Here is a 17,466-nt window from a genome sequence, read left to right as displayed (position 1 = left end):
CAGTACAGCAAGGTTTTAAATGAATAAAATTAGTTTCTTTCAATTTATTGCATGATGAAAAATTATACATGAAACAAAACATAAACAGTAATTATAGACTGGTAGTAGTTAATATTGCCATGAAAAAAGAAGCGTGGTCCGATCTTAATATCCAAGCAGTCTACAAAAGACTTCCATGGCTAAAAAAGGTATATATATATATATATATATATATAAACAAATCAGGCAAAGAACATTAATTCTAAACCGCCCGGTGATATACTGAAATTTAATTAATTAATTTGAAACGATAAAGATGAGGAAATCTGTGAGAATGAGAAAAAGTCGCCCCAACCGAGACTCGAACTCGGACCGTCTGCTTGATATGCAGTTGTCCTAACCATTAGACCACTGGGGCTTTCATGGTATTGTTCGAACTCGATTGGATAGCCCCTCTTTAACATTCTCGGCGTGGTACGGCGGAACAGCACTAGTCCTCAGTTGTACGCACGCGCACCAGAGATCAAATTGATACGCCCTCATCTTACAGTATTTTTATTCACGAGGCGGGATCTCCGAAGAGATACTTTTATATATATAAAAAAATCAGGCAAAGAACATTAATTCTAAACCGCCCGGTGATATACTGAAATTTAATTAATTAATTTGAACCGATAAAGATGAGGAAATCTGTGAGAATGAGAAAAAGTCTCCCCAACCGAGACTCGAACTCGAACCGTCTGCTTGATATGCAGTTGTCCTAACCATTAGACCACTGGGGCTTTCATGGTATTGTTCGAACTCGATTGGATAGCGACTCTTTAACATTCTTGGCGTGGTATATATATATATATGTCAACAACAGTAATAACAGTCTAAATAAAAATTAATTCAATTGTAAAATTTAAAACTGTCCATAAAACTAAATGATAAAAGGTCCAATAAGTTTTTTAAAGAGTTACTGGATATTGAGATTTTCTCATCCTAACTATTTAAAAAATATCAGTACTGTAGTTGTGAAACTATGCTCATTACTTTTCTTACTCTAATATTCAGAGGCGTTACCTCTTTTTTAAGTAACTCTTTAATTAAAGTACTTATTACTATGTTGTAAAAAATACCTTTTTCATAAAATCCATTACATTTTTTTGGATTATATTTACAGTATATGTACATCATTAATCATTTGAATAAATCCCATGAAAAGTACAAGTTTAATTATCTAAGATAGGAGCATGTTTTAAGAACAGAATTAAGGACAGAATTAGAATTACATTATTTGCTTATAAACATTAAACTATAGCTCCATTATTAAACGTGAACTTGGAAAGAATACCAGTTATACAGAGTGCTTGTGATGTTTAACTTCAAAGAAGTTGTTTAGAAGCGTAGAAGATTTATACAAATATTATTACCTCCGCCAACCTCCGTTATATTTTCACCCCTGTATGTTTGTGTGTGTGTCTGTGAACAGCCTGGAGGCCACAGTTTTTAGCCGATTCTCACCAAATTTGGTCACAATGATCTAAGCCCAAAAAGCTCGGCCGAGTTCGAATTTGAGGGGAAAAGGTCATAGGTCTAGGTCACAACTAACAAAAAACTATTTTACTACCTAGAGACCACAGTTTTAATCCGATTCTCACCAAACTTAGCCACAATGATCAATGACTCATCATTATAATTGTGGTTAAATTTTGAAGGGTCAGGGTCAAAGATCAAGGTCCAAAAAAAAACTAAAATAAAAAAATAATAAAAAAAAACATCAGCGGGACTTGAACCAGCGATCTCAACTGTGAGAGGCTTGATACATAACAATTACACCAAACGCTCATCCACAACTTTGTAGTGTGCAGATAGCCTATTTACACTTAAAACTAATAAAAACAAAATTTAAAAAAATATATATATTTTCCGGGGGCATTTTATGTAGGGGAATTTTACAGTAGGCGGAGGTTTGTACTCTCGGAGTACCCTCTAGTTATTATTATTATTGAACACACTTCTAGCAGACACCTTCTAAAATGAAGTAATTGCTTGAACATTCTACACATGTATCTGACACACTTTAAAGGCAAATAATTATGACATATATTAATTTAAATGAGACTGTTCTATAATAAATCATTTTATGATCAGATAGTAGAATGAAATGACAGCACTATAAAAATACTTTACATGAAAAAAAAACGACGAATTTCCCAGTACAAATCTAGTTATTTTGATACTCCATGTGTATGGAAGAATATATATTATATTCGTTGATTTCAATGATATATTCTTTGATGGAAACAGGGAGTTGTTATTCTAATTAACAACTCCCTGATGGAAGCATGCTATAGCCACAATTGTGTGTAATGAACAATCATGTAAACTTTCTCAAAGATCTAGGAGTGGAGCTGTAGCTTGTTGGTTTAAATGATCTACTATGGAACAAAAAGAAAAGGGCTTTATAGTATCGATACTAGCGATTATAACTTGTTCATGATGATAATCAGTGATAATTCACACAATTTCAATAATAATCATTATACTTTATTGATGCATTAAATTCAAATAACATAAAAAAATGTTCATATGATGCAACATACAGTATGATGCTAGTAAGTGAATGCACATCTCAATACAGTAGATCTGATGATTGATTCCTATCACAGCATTCACACTATTCCTCCAGAAACTGTGCAGCAACATTTCCTCCACAATTCAACAAAACTTTGTATAACTTATCAACTGTGGCATTTGCTTGCGTTTGCCATGAATCAAGGATTGCTTTACCTGGCTCAGATCGGGATACTAAGTATTCAGCCAGTCTTTTATCAAGTCCAAGTTCAATGGCTATCCAAGTTAATCCGCTTCCTGGTGTGGTGCCTGTAAGATCAAAATAAAATAAAAATATGATACAAGAATAATATGATACACTCAATTTGAAGTTTGCGTCATAAACTATTAGTGCATTTTCAGGTATAAGAGATCAAATAATGTTTGATGTACAGAACAACTCAAGGTATAAAAAACGTTTTATACAATACCATAATCGTAACTACATTTTTCTAATTATTAGATTTAACTTGGGAAAATAAATCTACGGACAAAATTAATGATAATTGTCACAAAAAGATCAGTAAATGATTAGTACAGTGAGCATACTGTAGCATGTAATATTTAGACTCACAGCGTCATATTTGCTTATCTTAAAGGTGCACGATTATAGTTATACCCTGCCATAAAAAGTAAAAAAAAACGTTAGTAAGACACAACAATTTAATTCCTTGTAATTTCCTTGGATATATAACCTTTCATCATCATCCTCATAGCATTATTAGTACCATTTTCACTTCATTATTTGTATAATAGTGAATATGATTAGAAAAAAACATGCACTTACTATCTTTAAGCATGTTAAGTTCCATGCGTATATTTGAATGAACACCATAGGGCAGATCTGCAAAGTTTTTATGTGGAGGTGCCTGAGTACCTGTGACAAAGATATATGGTACTGGTATTAAATGCAACATTTAAAGATGTATTGTCCCTTGAAACACAAAAAATGAAAAAAGAAATATTCTAAATTTAAATTGGCCATATCAAAGTAATATTAAAGTTATTTACTTTAAGTCGAAAATTCGCGCCAAAAACAACAAGTTTACGTAATTAACAGGTAAATTAATTGGATTAAATTTCGTCTGGAAAATTGTCGCGAGCGAAAGTAAACAAAGATTTCAAACCGTGAGTATGCATTATGCATGATGCTAATTAGAATTGTTTACAAATCGTCACGGTTGAGAAGGTGTTTTCACACAGATCGCGAGTTAGTTTTATGATTATGCATACAGAGTAGCCAAACAAGCGCGTTGCATTATGAGATATGTTTTGATCAAAAACTTTGACTGGAAGTCAAAGTTATTTTTTGAACAAAAAAAACGTCTGTATTTCAGTTAAATGATTTTTTTTTCGACTAATTTTTGGTGAAAGTTAATAACTATTATGATACTTCAAAATGACCCACTTTTTTTCTAAATATTTTTACTCAAAGGGACAATACATCTTTAAGGAATACTGTAATTTAACAAATTGTCTATGTTCAGCTTTCTGACTTATATATAACTAGGATTACAAATACTAGCGATTGGCTCATAGAAATATACCTACCTTTGTATGCAGAACATACACAGAAAATAGGTAGGAATTTTTGTATGTTGTTCATTTGATCGTGAACATTTAACAAATTTATATTTGAATGATTTTTTTTTAATGAAAATTAAAGATGTATTGTCCCCGTGAAAAAATAATTCTTAAAAAATTAGTTGTCCGTTATCCACTTTGACCATCGAAAAAAAATGTATTTACCTTTTAAACAAAAAAATAGTCAAATTGTCTGCCAGCCAATGGGTTTTTTTCTACGAAAGTGATTAATGTTATTAAAACTACAAAATAATCTATTAAAATTCTGATTTTATTTATCTTCATTTTCATGTTTTGGGGGGATAATACAACTTTAAGTAAGTGTTATCTGTTCAATGTGGATAACAAAAATGTTTTATATTGTTTGTTTGATGAGATATTTACAAACATGATTTTATTAAATCATGCGTAAATTGCTGAAGATTTAAAATTGATCTCAAAATAATTGACGAACGAAAACAATGTTAAAAACTCTATTGTACTATCCCTTTCAAATGAATGTCAATTGCTCTGGCATTAAATTGTCTAACTGAAGAAAGCAACATTTACCAACAACTCCAATATTAACGTGTTCACGTATTTTTGAAATTACATCTTCTCTTCCCTTATATTTGCCCTTCACTTGACGTAGACTGCGCACAAAATCTTGAAATGTCTGTAGCTTTTTCGGTTCATCACTTAATAAGTCGGGATTTTCGTGAACAAGTATTTCTACCCACTTATCGAGAACATTTGAGACTTTTAAATTTGAATTTAATTTCTGAAAAAAAAAAATTTATTTTGTAATATACAGTATACAACCAAGATGAAATGAACCCAAGATCAAATGTAAAACAATTGCAGCTGCAAATTTCACAACAATAACCACAATCAGCGATTAATAATGCCAAAGCAACTTACTGATTCAAATTGTTCATTCAGTTCATCACTCCACTCCATTTCAGCGATTATGTTTTCAACTTCATCTTTTTGAAATTGCGCGGACGTATCTAATTCTTTTTTAAAGTCCTTAAATGTTCTGCTTGACTGTGTTTTCATAAATTTCATGAAGAATAACTCAAAATTTGACAGTTTTCTTCCTGTTCAAACAATCAAATAAACAATAAATTGGAAAACAGAATTTAATGCGATAATTAACAATTTCACAAAAATATATTTTAGACAAAAAGATCAAATTAAATGAATATTTTTTAATTGCATAGTACAAATATAATCATTAAAACAAAAGTAAAAGATAGCATTACAAAATTCCGTCAATTGACTTTATTGTATATATATATATTCTTATTCTTGAAAAAAAGAAAATGCTAAACGATTATCTTTCATATTTTTAGAGCAATTTGATTTAAAAAATGCATTACAAATAAGTAGATTAAGGACAGGTATCAAAACCAATCTAAAGCAAAGGTAGATAGTTCTGGCTACAATTAACTACTCTGTGCGATGAGCTCCTTTTAAGTGCATCCAAATCAAGCCAAGTGTACACTGGTCTTCTAGTCCATATCCAAGAAGACTTGTTTCATCACCAGAACTATGAACAAGAAGTGCCTTGAACCTGTGAGGTCAGGGGTACTACAGTACTTTATTCGCAATATGCAATGAATTTTTAAGTAGTAGAGCTGTAGCTTGGGTTCAGGGTTCAATCCTGACTTAGTGCAGGGTTGTAACTCACGACTCTTTCAACTCTACTCTTTAATGAGACTTTAAAATAGTTTATCCATCCTGTAATTGGTGAGTGTTCGATGCATATAAAATAAAAAAAAACAAAAACATTTTGGACAAACAGAAGGCCACTCGTGTCTTGTCATTCTTCTTATTTGTAGATTCTTTGTTAATGGGTATCATTGATTCACATTTTCATGGGGATCCTATAGAATTTCTTAGTTTTGAGTCACAAGTAAAATAAAAAATATCTTACCTGGACATTGAGTTTGAGTAGGAAGCTTGGAATTCTGATCATGTCCATCAACACCCTCAAGACTAGGCTCTGCCTGAATGGGAAGATGTTGCTGATTTGAGGCCTGTTTCTGGAAACTAGCCTCTGCTTGTATAGGTGGACCAAGTATTTTACCTTGGTTGACGTGATGAGGTAAATAGGCTGGCTCACCATTAGGTTGTACTGTTCTGAGATATTGAGGTTGATTGACAACTCCACCTTGCTGATATTGAGGTTGATTGACAACTCCACCTTGCTGATGGTGAGGTTGATTGACAACTCCACCTTGCTGATATTGAGGTTGATTGAAAGCTCCACCTTGCTGATGGTGAGGCTGATTGACAACTCCACCTTGCTGATAGTGAGGCTGATTAACAACTCCACCTTGCTGATGGTGAGGCTGATTAACAGCTCCACCTTGCTGATGGTGAGGCTGATTGACAACTCCACCTTGCTGATGGTGAGGCTGATTAACAGCTCCACCTTGCTGATAGTGAGGCTGATTAACAGCTCCACCTTGCTGATAGTGAGGCTGATTGAAAGCTCCACGTTGCTGATATTGCTGTTGGTGAGGTTGATAAACAACTCCTCCCTGGTGATGTAGTTGATGGTGAGGTTGATTAACTGCTTCTGTATTCTGACCATTTCTAGTAACTTTATCAAGTGTAAAGACAACTTGTTTTTTAATTATTCAATGTTAGGGACAGAACTAGTTTTATAACTAGATTTGAACTCGTCACTATGGACGAGTTAGGTTATCCGCAATGCAAACGCCACATGCACGTTATGCGTTAGAATATTGTGCACAGAAAAACGATTATGTCATTGTGACCTGAAGAAAATAAAATATTAGTGTGCCCTCTCTATTTTGTGTCTAAATATATATACAGTACACTACTGTATACATACTAAATACAGTACAGAATAGGTGAAAATAACAGGACCCTCCTTTTATTCCAAATTTTAACATGATGACGTCATCAAAATGAAACATAGATAGCAATTTTGGAAGGAAATTATCTAAGCAACAACATATGAACGTGTTGAAGAAATTTGGATGTAGAATATGAAAATACGACTTTTATAATTCAACTGGCCATATGATGACTCCACAACATCCGATGCGCAAAATTTGTACATGAATTCGTATCTACAATTCAACAGCTTTTTAGTCTGAGGAGCTATAACATATTGGAATTTACTGTAATGATGAAAAAAAGTGACCCAAGTAATTCACGCTTTTGAACATGATGATGTCATCAAAATTTTTAAAATGCTAAATCATTCGAAAGATAATTGATTGACCTAGACAATATAAAAATCAGGTGAAAATGGAAAACGAATAAGTGGAGATGCGCTCTATTAAATGTGATGAGCTATGACGAAAGAGACAAAAATCCTATATTTTATATTCGAGTGGTCATACAATGTGACATTGTCCGGTTAGCCATATTGATGCATGATCCGATATCTACAACTCATCATCTTTCAGAATACATACAAAAAAAGGCATAATTTTGACGATTTTTTTTTCATCATAAACACGCGCAAATTCTCCAATTCGACGTGCTCGTATGACATGATTTTAAGTCGAAATTGTTTAAAAGTTGGTAAAATTACGAGAAAAGGCTGAAAAAACATAAATCACTGGAAAAAAATCTGTCTTTTAAACGCTACGTGCGCGCGCATGGGATTTTTTTACATGCTCAAAATGACATGAAACGCATAGAAAGTTGATTAGAAATTGATTTTTCGCATTGTTAAATTTAACTTTCTGTGAAACATGCCATTTTTTTTCAATAGAAAGTTAGCGCATGACATAAATTAAACTTTTGCTAAGTTTCAATTAAAAATCTTATTTGGTTTATGACCTATGTTTATAAAGCGAAATTCATAAAATCGCGGATAACCAACTACAGTATTTAGCTTTTCTCATGATTCATGATAAATATTTTTTCAATTTTACCATGCCTAATGGTTTATTTTGGGTAAAAAAGAAATGTTTTTAAATTCTATAGTTTAACATTTTTGTTTTTCTTTCAATGGATGCTTCTATTTAATATCCATATTATAATAGCACTAAGCCAAAATTTGTTCCTTATATCTCATAAACCGCAAATCCGATAGTACCGCCGTTTGATTAGTTCCATTAGTCTATATTATTATTAAAACGGTAAATTTGTATGAAAAATGTGTTTATTAGACCAATTTCTTTGCAAACGTTCGCCAATCTTCGGCTGTTTCCCCGCTAGCAAAACCGATCAAGTATGCAATATTCAATAGCAATTAAAGAGTGCCACAGGCAGCAGATTATCGTCGGTGGAGCATGCAATTGGCGACCAAATAAATCCCGGACTGGATGAACGGTATATAGTTCTCAGCTCATGCACCCATTATTTATTAAACAATACATAAGAAAATATAATACATCAATCAAAGTACAATATTTATAAGTGTGAACAGGAAAACAAACTTTCTGTCTTCCCTAACTTAAGAATACAGTAAACCTATTCACTTTACGAGTTTCAGTTTCTTTACTAGGGTAGGAGGCGCTCGAGTCCGGGATGACCGAGCACAACTGGTGCTCTCCTAGGTTCAATTTAGACCAACCCTGGTTACCGACAAGGTTTGCGTTTAGTTTTTCCCCCAGTTTCTACTGTATGAACGGGTGCAGGTCAAGTCGGCCCCAAACCGTCTCGGCCAAAGTCAAGTCGGCCCCACGTCAAGTCGGCCCCAAGTCAACTCGGCCTCAAGTCAACTCGGCCTCAAGTCAACTCGGCCTCACGTCAACTCGGCCAAAAACTAATCGGTCAACTCGGCCACAATAAAGTATGGAACGCAAAAAGTGCTTAATATTCTTATGATTAAATTACTATCCACGCTTTAAAAAAAATGAAGAAATAAGAAAAATACTCATATAAAAAATGATCTCATTGCCGATATGAATAGAAGTACCCGCGTGTTACAAAAACACGTGCAAGTACCACATTTTAGTAAATCGAAGACGTAGGTCTACGTTCCCCCATTTGGCCATAGAAAAAATGATCGTACATATCGTTTTTGTCCATGATTTGCGTTAAAAAAAAAGGGGAATTCCCCGGTCAGCGGAAACACGTAACAGTTGTAGATATCGAAATAGCTGCCAAAGGCGCAGGGAGGCGCAGCTACGAATTGGTTTCAGATATTGTCGCCTAAACAAATGCATACACTGAAGAAATCTACGCGTGATTCAACCATGGAGTCAACATTATTTTATACCTCAAATGATTCAACCAAACAATCTTATTACACCTAATGAATGTCCTCGCATATCGGACAGGTTTATTGAATTTTGACGCACGAACGAACATACGCGCCCACGTACGTGCATCATCATTATTGGGCCTACAATTTGTTCCTATTTATTATCCAAATGTTCATTGTAATCATTAATTATAATATGAATGCTTATCAATCAATTGTTTGTTATGCGCAATTTGAACAATTTTCGCAATTTGAAATTTTATTAAACGTAAATAAAGGAAAGTTGGTGAAATCATTCTTATTTTTTTTGCTAAACTGTCTAAATATTAATATTCATTAAAAGTCAGAATTATTCATAGGTAATAAAATGTGAAGAAATATTATTTTATTAATCCCCTTCCTTTACACTTTTTGCGTTCCATACTTTAACGGGGCCGAGTTGACCGATTATTTTTTGGCCGAGTTGACGTGAGGCCGAGTTGACTTGAGGCCGAGTTGACTTGAGGCCGAGTTGACTTGGGGCCGACTTGACTTGGGGCCGACTTGACTTTGGCCGAGACGGTCTAGGGCCGACTTGGATCGAAATCGTATGAACAATGCTAGAGAGGTTTCACAACATAAAATAAACATAAATATTATACTCTGCGTATTTGTTAGAAATGCCACATACACAAATCCATTTCTAGAACATGTGTATGCACTTAATTTATCATGGTGCCCGTCCATTAGTTGGGTACCTGCTAGTAATAACAATTTATACAAAAGATGTACAAATAATTCTTACCATATTTGGGGTATGGTATCCTGAATTTGTCACAAAATTCAATGATGACATCATTACGATCGCTTTTGTTCAAAGCTTTCATCAAAACTTGTGGTGTTGCATTTAATCCTACTTTCCCACGCCATTTTTCCATTATAGAATATGCCACCTCAGCAACATCATTTTCTTTACTCTCCACTATATGAATTTCATCATTATCCAATCCAAGATTTCTAGCAAAATCCTTTATTTCTCGTACCACACGTTTTTTTAAAAAGTTAATCATGTCATCAGTGACCAAGTTAGCCTAAAAACAGTTTTTGGAAATGTTGTTTTTTTAAATCTAACACTTATCTGATTAATAATCTAGATTCAAAACATGCCAGGTTATATTCAAATAAAACAAACATATAATGTACTTTTATATTATTTTGGGTTAGGGAACGTCATCAAAAGTCCTCACATATACTCTAGTACTATTCATTGCAAAAAAACTTTTTTTTTTCATCTGGTTACTTACTTTGGATACTGGTTGATCTTCTTTTGGGTAATTGGTTGGCTGACCTGATGCCTTAGTGATGCTAGCACTGATCAACTTACTGCATGCTGCTGAAGTCTCCTTTGGTTCCACTGACATCAAAGGCCTCTTTAACAAATATCAACATATATTTCACTTCTTTTAAAATTCAAAATATTATATACAGTATTATTCATATAAGAGCAATCAGTGATTTCATACCTTTACCAAGGGCTGGCCTCTCAAATTAAAAATGAATGAGCCCCATTTTAAAATGTCTATTTTTTTAAATAGCACTCCGCAAACTTTTTATTTGACAGCTCAAAATATGCTTCCCAGGACCAACCAATGCCCAGCCATGGCAGTGACCAACATAGTGAAGCATATAAGAAACTCAGCCCCACCACAAAATTGCACTTGTCTTTTTCTAGAGCGTAAAATGCTAACAAAATCTGAGCAGACAAAGGTTTCTCATTCATGATAACACACATAACATCCTGCCATTAGTAGGATTTTATAATACATCGCCTAACAGACAAACACACATACACATATCACAGACAAAATCATATCCTCCTTGGTAGAGGCAATAAACTAAGATTAACTGGTTTAGACTCTAAGAATAATGTTTTTTTATATTTTATTCGGCAATCAGGGTCATATTAGTTTGGAAGATATTTCAGTACGGTAAGCAGGTGTTCGTTCTGTATGTGTTACAAACCAAACAATGTTTCACAACATCCAACAAGAGATCATCAAAGTGTAATCGGAATTTAGCCTTTTTATAAACATTCACAAAATTTTCAATTTTAGAATTATTTCTTATTTTTAGAAATATTTCTTTGTGTGGATAACTATACAGAATATGCAGAGGTGGACCTAGGATTTTGATAAAGTGGGCCGATATGGAGGACAAAGTCGTCTAGGAGGGTCTGGTGGCATGTTCTCCCGGAAAATATTTGTCTAGACGCCCAGAGATACTGTAGTATCTGAGGCGTTTTGGCCGGTCGATAATTATCTGAATATATAGTAGGTCTTATGTTTAAAACTGTAAGAGTCCTTAACACCAGGCCTGCTCCGCCTGTTCGGCTCAAGTTCAAGTTCAGATCACATTGCAAGTACAGTATTAGCAACTTTTCGTTTCCACGCCACGACCATATATCATCTATTGGCGCATAGCCGGCCACGCGGAGCGTCGTAAAAGCAGAACACAAGCATGTTGATGTAATGTTACGGTGTTGAGTTTTCAAATCAATAAAGATGAAAACTGCTAATATTTACACATTTTTACTTTATTTTTAATGGCTTCATGGTTCTTCCGCGCATTGTTGGGACACGCAGACGTGAAGTATTGTGAAACCATGGCCGGTCACACGCAGACGGTACCGCATGAAAATTGAAAAAGTTACGGGGTTTGATGCTCAGCCTAGGACATGTTTTCGCTGATATTTTAATCTAGGCTAACACTAAAGACAAACATTAAATGAAATTGTTTTTATATTATAATTTAGTTTTATTTACACTTGTTTGTTTGTTTTGAAACATCAGACTTTCAAAGTGTACAAAAAAGGAGAAAAAAATTGTTTGTGTTTTAAAATTCAAGAATTATCAGCTTGTGCGTATTTTGTCACAAACTATAAATACGTAATTTGTGAACCATTTGATTTGAACTTGGGTTAAACTTCAACAATTGGAGATTTTAACCATTTTTAATGTTGAACTTTACTCCCTTTTCCTGTAAAATTGTTAATAAAATCATATGTAAATGGGTGATGCGTCAATACCATACAGTAAACATGTGTATCATCACAACCCATGGCTTGGGCTACAAGGTTGGCAAACCTTAAAACTACTTACAAACAATCAATAATATAAACCAAGTACTGAAAGAAAAAAATCATGAATCCTTCAACAAAATGAAGTGCTACAAATAGGGAGTTGAAATTGGGGTAATTACACCCCTGGCATATCTCAGAAAGGACCCAAGATAACCATAAACACCATCTCTTTTTTAATCCTGTAACTGAAATTGTTTATACAGTAGTTACCGTTTCATCAGGTAGATCTCGTACTAAAGCCATCTCTGCTGATGCTGCAGCTCCACCATCCTCTGGTTGTTGACCAACTAGAGTATCTTCTGGGAAGGATTGTGGTTGTGTTGCTGAATCTGGAGAAAAATCTGGAGGAAGGAGATATGACATGCTGGGTGTAGATATTATGTAACCATAACTTATTGAAGAAATGTTTTTATATCAGCACTTAAAATACACACATTATTGCCAAAATAACAGTTTAGAATAAGATATAGTAAACAATAATAATGAATGTTCAAAATGGTACAAATATATCATGAGGTGAATAAAAGGAAAAGTTTCTTTAAACAGAAAAACATTACATACGTTTCTTTTCATAGATGTTGCTTTTCGGACTATCTGCATCTATGTTCAGATTCGCAAATGATTTCAAAACATCTTCATAACATTTAGTGTCTTCAGACTTTTGAAGCCTTTTTATTGTGGTCCGCATAGTCTGGTATAATTCATCGTAATTGAATTGCAACTGTTTTAAACTGCCCTTTAAATGCTTGTTTTCCTCTTGTAGTTGCATCACATAATCATTTATTGTTTCTTTGCCTGACATAGTCATGCATGTTCTCAAATCAGACATACTTTTTTTCTTATTTTGAAGAGTTGAGACTATATAGTAAAAACAAATATTATTAATAAAAAAAAATATTCAGCACACGGAAAGAACATCCTCCGTCTGCATTGAGTTTTCTAACTAGGAGTCTGTACAAATACCTAGGGCTTATCAAGGAAATGTGTATTTGAAGGTAAATAAAAACTTTAATTACTTTGTAGGGACGTACAGGTATTTGTGTCCGTCATGCTTCAATTGTTTCAGCAGAATAAAAAAAAGCAATTATGCCTAGGCCTTTTGAAGCTCTATTAAGTTGACGGACGGACGGACACTCAGACAGATGAGATGAGGCACGAAAAACTAGTTGTAGATTTTGTAAGCAAAAAAGTAAAAAATAAGTTTAAAGCTCAGCTGACAGCAATCGTGCACAAATTTGCACATTTTTAATTTCAAAAACACAATCGAATAACGCTGAAGTCTAACTAGCCTAGATGCCCTATATATATTAGACATAGGCCTAGCTAGTAGGCGTTGTTGTAGGCCTCTACTAGCCTAGCTAGATAGAGGCTAGTATAACTATAGCCTAGGCCTATAGGGCCTAATAGTAATATTAAAGCCCCCTTCCCTACGTTTTTTAGATCTAATTTAAGATCACAAACTATATTTAAAGCCCCCTTCCCTACGTTTTTTAGATCTAATTTAAGATCACAAACTATATTTAATGTAAAAATAATACTATATGGTCCTATTGCGATAACTTTTTTCGTCTTTAAACGGTTAATAATGTGAAAAATAAGTCGATTCTAATAATTATAGCGGCCCGCTATAAATCCCAAAATGCATTGCGCGCGGATTGATATTTTTGTTTTTCACCTGTAATTCGCCCACTTTTCGATCGATCGTGAGGCCAAAACAAATGGAAGACTCCTAACTTTTCAGCGAAAATACCGGGTTTTCCCCAATTTGTATCAACAGAGTCTGGCAAAAATAGAAAGACAATTAATACAGCAACTATACAACGTCAGGCTAGGTATATAGCTAGCGTACGATGTTCGTACGTTACCGATGTTTACCAGCTAGGCCTACAAAACTAAGCCTAGCTAGGCTAGGCCTAAGACCGTCCACGAGAGGTCGATCGCTGCGAGCTACTTAGGTAGTGCATTGTTTCTCACTTTTATCATAATTTACCATAAAACGTACATTTAAGACAAGGAATGACATGGTTTAATGTTTTTAAAGTGATATATATGTATTATTTTCCAAAAAACGTCCAAAATTGCAGGGAAGGGGTCTTTAATGTAAAAATAATACTAGGCCTATATGGTCCTATTGCGATAACTTTTTTCGTCTTTAAACGGTTAAAAATGTGAAAAATAAGTTGATTCTAATAATTATAGCGGCCCGCTATAAATCCCAAAATGCATTGCGCGCGGATTGATATTTTTGTTTTTCACTTGTAATTCGCCCACTTTTCGATCGATCGTGAGGCCAAAACAAATGGAAGACTCCTAACTTTTCAGCGAAAATACCGGGTTTTCCCCAATTTGTATCAAGGGAGTCTGGCAAAAATAGAAAGATAATTAATGCAGCAACTATACAACGTCAGGCTAGGTATATAGCTAGCGTACGATGTTTGTACGTTACCGATGTTTACCAGCTAGGCCTACAAAACTAAGCCTAGCTAGGCTAGGCCTAAGACCGTCCACGAGAGGTCGATCGCCGCGAGCTACTTAGGTAGTGCATTGTTTCTCACTTTTTATCATAATTTACCATAAAACGTACATTTAAGACAAGGAATGACATGGTTTAATGTTTTTAAAGTGATATATATGTATTATTTTCCAAAAAACGTCCAAAATTGCAGGGAAGGGGTCTTTAACAAACCACTAACTAGCCTAGACTAATACATTATTGAATTCCACGTCGTGTTACTTCTGTTAGTTAGGTCTAGCCTACCTACTAACTAACCCTAGATCCCCTAGGCCTAGGCTCCTAACTAGTACTAGTAGTAGTAGTAGGCCTAGTAGCCGCGCCTATATATAGCCTAGGCCTAGACTAGTAGTAGGCCTGGCTACGGCGTAACGGTGGTAACGGATACCTAAACCTAGGCTAGGCCTAGCTAGTACCTGGCCCTACATTTTTCATAGAACACAAAAAACCAAGAAACTTTACTTGCCCAAAAACAGAATGGAGATTGTACATATGTTATTTGTAATGGATCAATCCGGTATTTAATAAAAAGTGTTTATAAAAAGTTAATAAGACTAGCCTAGGCTAGGCCTAGAGTTTGTCATTACAGTATCACGAAGAGACTACCCCGTGCGGCGTGCCCGTGCTCGATTTCGTGTGCTTGCCTAGCTCAGTTTTTAAGCCGCCCTCTACGTTCCATTCAATCTCTGGAAATTCCCAGAGTGTCAAACACAGAGACATGACGTCGTTTTCGGGAAATCCCCTAATACCAAATAATACAATGAGATAAATAGATGAAAACTGAAAATTTGTAAAATTATATTCAGACATAAAATGTTATCAGTAATTATCACTGTACCACCATACCATACCAGGCCTACGCTACCAGGCCTACGCTACCATGCCTGCCCTAGGTTACATTTTCTTTTGTCTCTCCTGGCTTTATTATAAGTAGTTCATAATCAAAGATTAGTAGTCCATGGAAGGGGATGGGGTGAGTTTTTTAGGTCCAAACCCTCTTAATGAGGTACAGATACAAATAGTTATTATTACAATATCTATTTATTTAAACAATCATGTAACAGAAAAAAAACAATTGTTTAGAGGCTTCTGAAAGTATGATGTCACAGACTACAGTATATATTTCGTATTTATACGCAATAAAGTGTGTAGTGTGTGTAGTGTAACGGTGGTATTTTAGTGTCTCCGTTACTATATCATGTAGTCTCAGCGGCAGCATTTCACACAGTCACAGAATGTACCAACAGCAAATATGGTTTATGGTCAGATACAGTTTTGTTTATATTATATGCAATGTAATACAGTCTGTCCTGGCTATATCACATACGTTTCCTTCTCTCTATTATAAACGTTGTATTCTATCAAGTTCTCTTTTTCTTCTCTCTTACCAGTACATCCATATTTTAAGGAACGGTCCTAATTAATATGCATGTACTGAGAGGGGACTATTTAGTAAAGGGAACATTCCTTGATGATGAGGAAACAGTAATTGATTAAGGATGTGGGTTATAGGATCAGTGTTGCCAGCGATAAAATTTAAATTATGCCGTAGCCTGTCTCAAATAATGCCAGATTGGGAAAAATAATGCCAAATCCCCAAAATGTGGCCCTAATTAAAAAACGTCTGTAAAACCCCAACTGACACAAAGTGGGCCAAAACTTTTATCCCATGTCGTTAATTACAAATTTATATTTTTAGTTTTGTGTGTAATAAATAATATAATTCCCAATATCTGAGTGAGGTGCGAAAATGGTAATTGCAAATGTCACTACTAATTTCAAAACCTGCTACAGCCACGGAAATTTTTGAATTTTTTTGCTGAAATATGTTTGGAAATATCCTAAAAATATATTAATGTCTTCAAGACCTCAGCTCCACCATGGTTGGAAAATTGGGGAAAATAGAGCTGCTCGATGGCCGGAAGCGATATTTCTTTTCGTACATAAGTTGGGGACCCCTTGTGAAACGTCACAAAATAAACATGAATATTCATATAGTCATATCCATAAGGTGTGGTTATTTATATTTAGGAAGTAAGTACTGTAGCTCGGCTATCTTTCACATGGGGTCCCCAACTTATGTACGAAAAAACAAATCGCCGGCCGGAAATGGCACTTAATTTCAAATGAAATAATTAATATATTTATTAGTGTTCCGAAAATGGCACTTATAATTAAAAATAGGGAAAAAATGTATGGGGCTGAGGTAAGAAAATTTGGAAAAATAGAGCTGCTCGATGGCCGGAAATAAAAGTCTCTAGGACCGCCCACCATGGTCACTGGGGCTGAGGTAAGAACATTTGGAACAAGGCCATACATGGCTGCAGTCGCGTGCTAAACTTAGTGTTTACCGACCAACCGACCGACATAGTGAGCTGTAGAGTCGCGTTGCACGCGGCTAAAAATAAGGCTGCTACAATGCAAATGGAACTGAATTTGAAATATGGAAAACAAATTCTCTAGGAGAAAATGTTTTTGGTTATCCGCACTTCGCGG

The 17,466-nt window shown here is 34.7% G+C and overlaps 1 protein-coding gene across 1 annotated transcript; it reads right to left on the bottom strand.

Moving 5' to 3' along the window:
• Positions 1-2,489: 2,489 nt before the first annotated feature.
• On the bottom strand, positions 2,490-15,577 carry LOC144840068 (uncharacterized). The gene is made up of 10 exons (XM_078695731.1): positions 15,437-15,577; positions 13,020-13,316; positions 12,669-12,799; positions 10,624-10,749; positions 10,125-10,410; positions 6,080-6,751; positions 5,062-5,240; positions 4,711-4,921; positions 3,365-3,454; positions 2,490-2,847 (listed from the first exon to the last, which is right to left on the bottom strand). Exons 2-10 carry the CDS (start codon positions 13,285-13,287, stop codon positions 2,642-2,644), a joined length of 2,169 nt encoding a protein of 722 aa, XP_078551857.1. The 5' UTR covers positions 13,288-13,316; positions 15,437-15,577; the 3' UTR covers positions 2,490-2,641.
• Positions 15,578-17,466: the final 1,889 nt, after the last annotated feature.

This window comes from Antedon bifida, chromosome 4 (genome assembly GCF_963402885.1).
Source record: "Antedon bifida chromosome 4, ecAntBifi1.1, whole genome shotgun sequence".
Taxonomy (NCBI): Eukaryota; Metazoa; Echinodermata; class Crinoidea; order Comatulida; family Antedonidae; genus Antedon; species Antedon bifida.
This window is presented reverse-complemented; position numbering and strand designations above follow the sequence as displayed.

What these genes read in the sequence shown, in the direction of transcription:
- LOC144840068 (XM_078695731.1), bottom strand. Translation starts at nt 13,287, where the DNA reads ATGTCTGATTTGAGAACATGCATGACTATGTCAGGCAAAGAAACAATA. An exon ending in GAGATCTACCTGATGAAACG is followed by an intron (nt 10,750 to 12,668) that starts GTAACTACTGTA and finishes TATTTGTTAAAG; the next exon opens with AGGCCTTTGATGTCAGTGGA. An exon ending in CGTTAATATTGGAGTTGTTG is followed by an intron (nt 3,455 to 4,710) that starts GTAAATGTTGCT and finishes TCTTTGTCACAG; the next exon opens with GTACTCAGGCACCTCCACAT.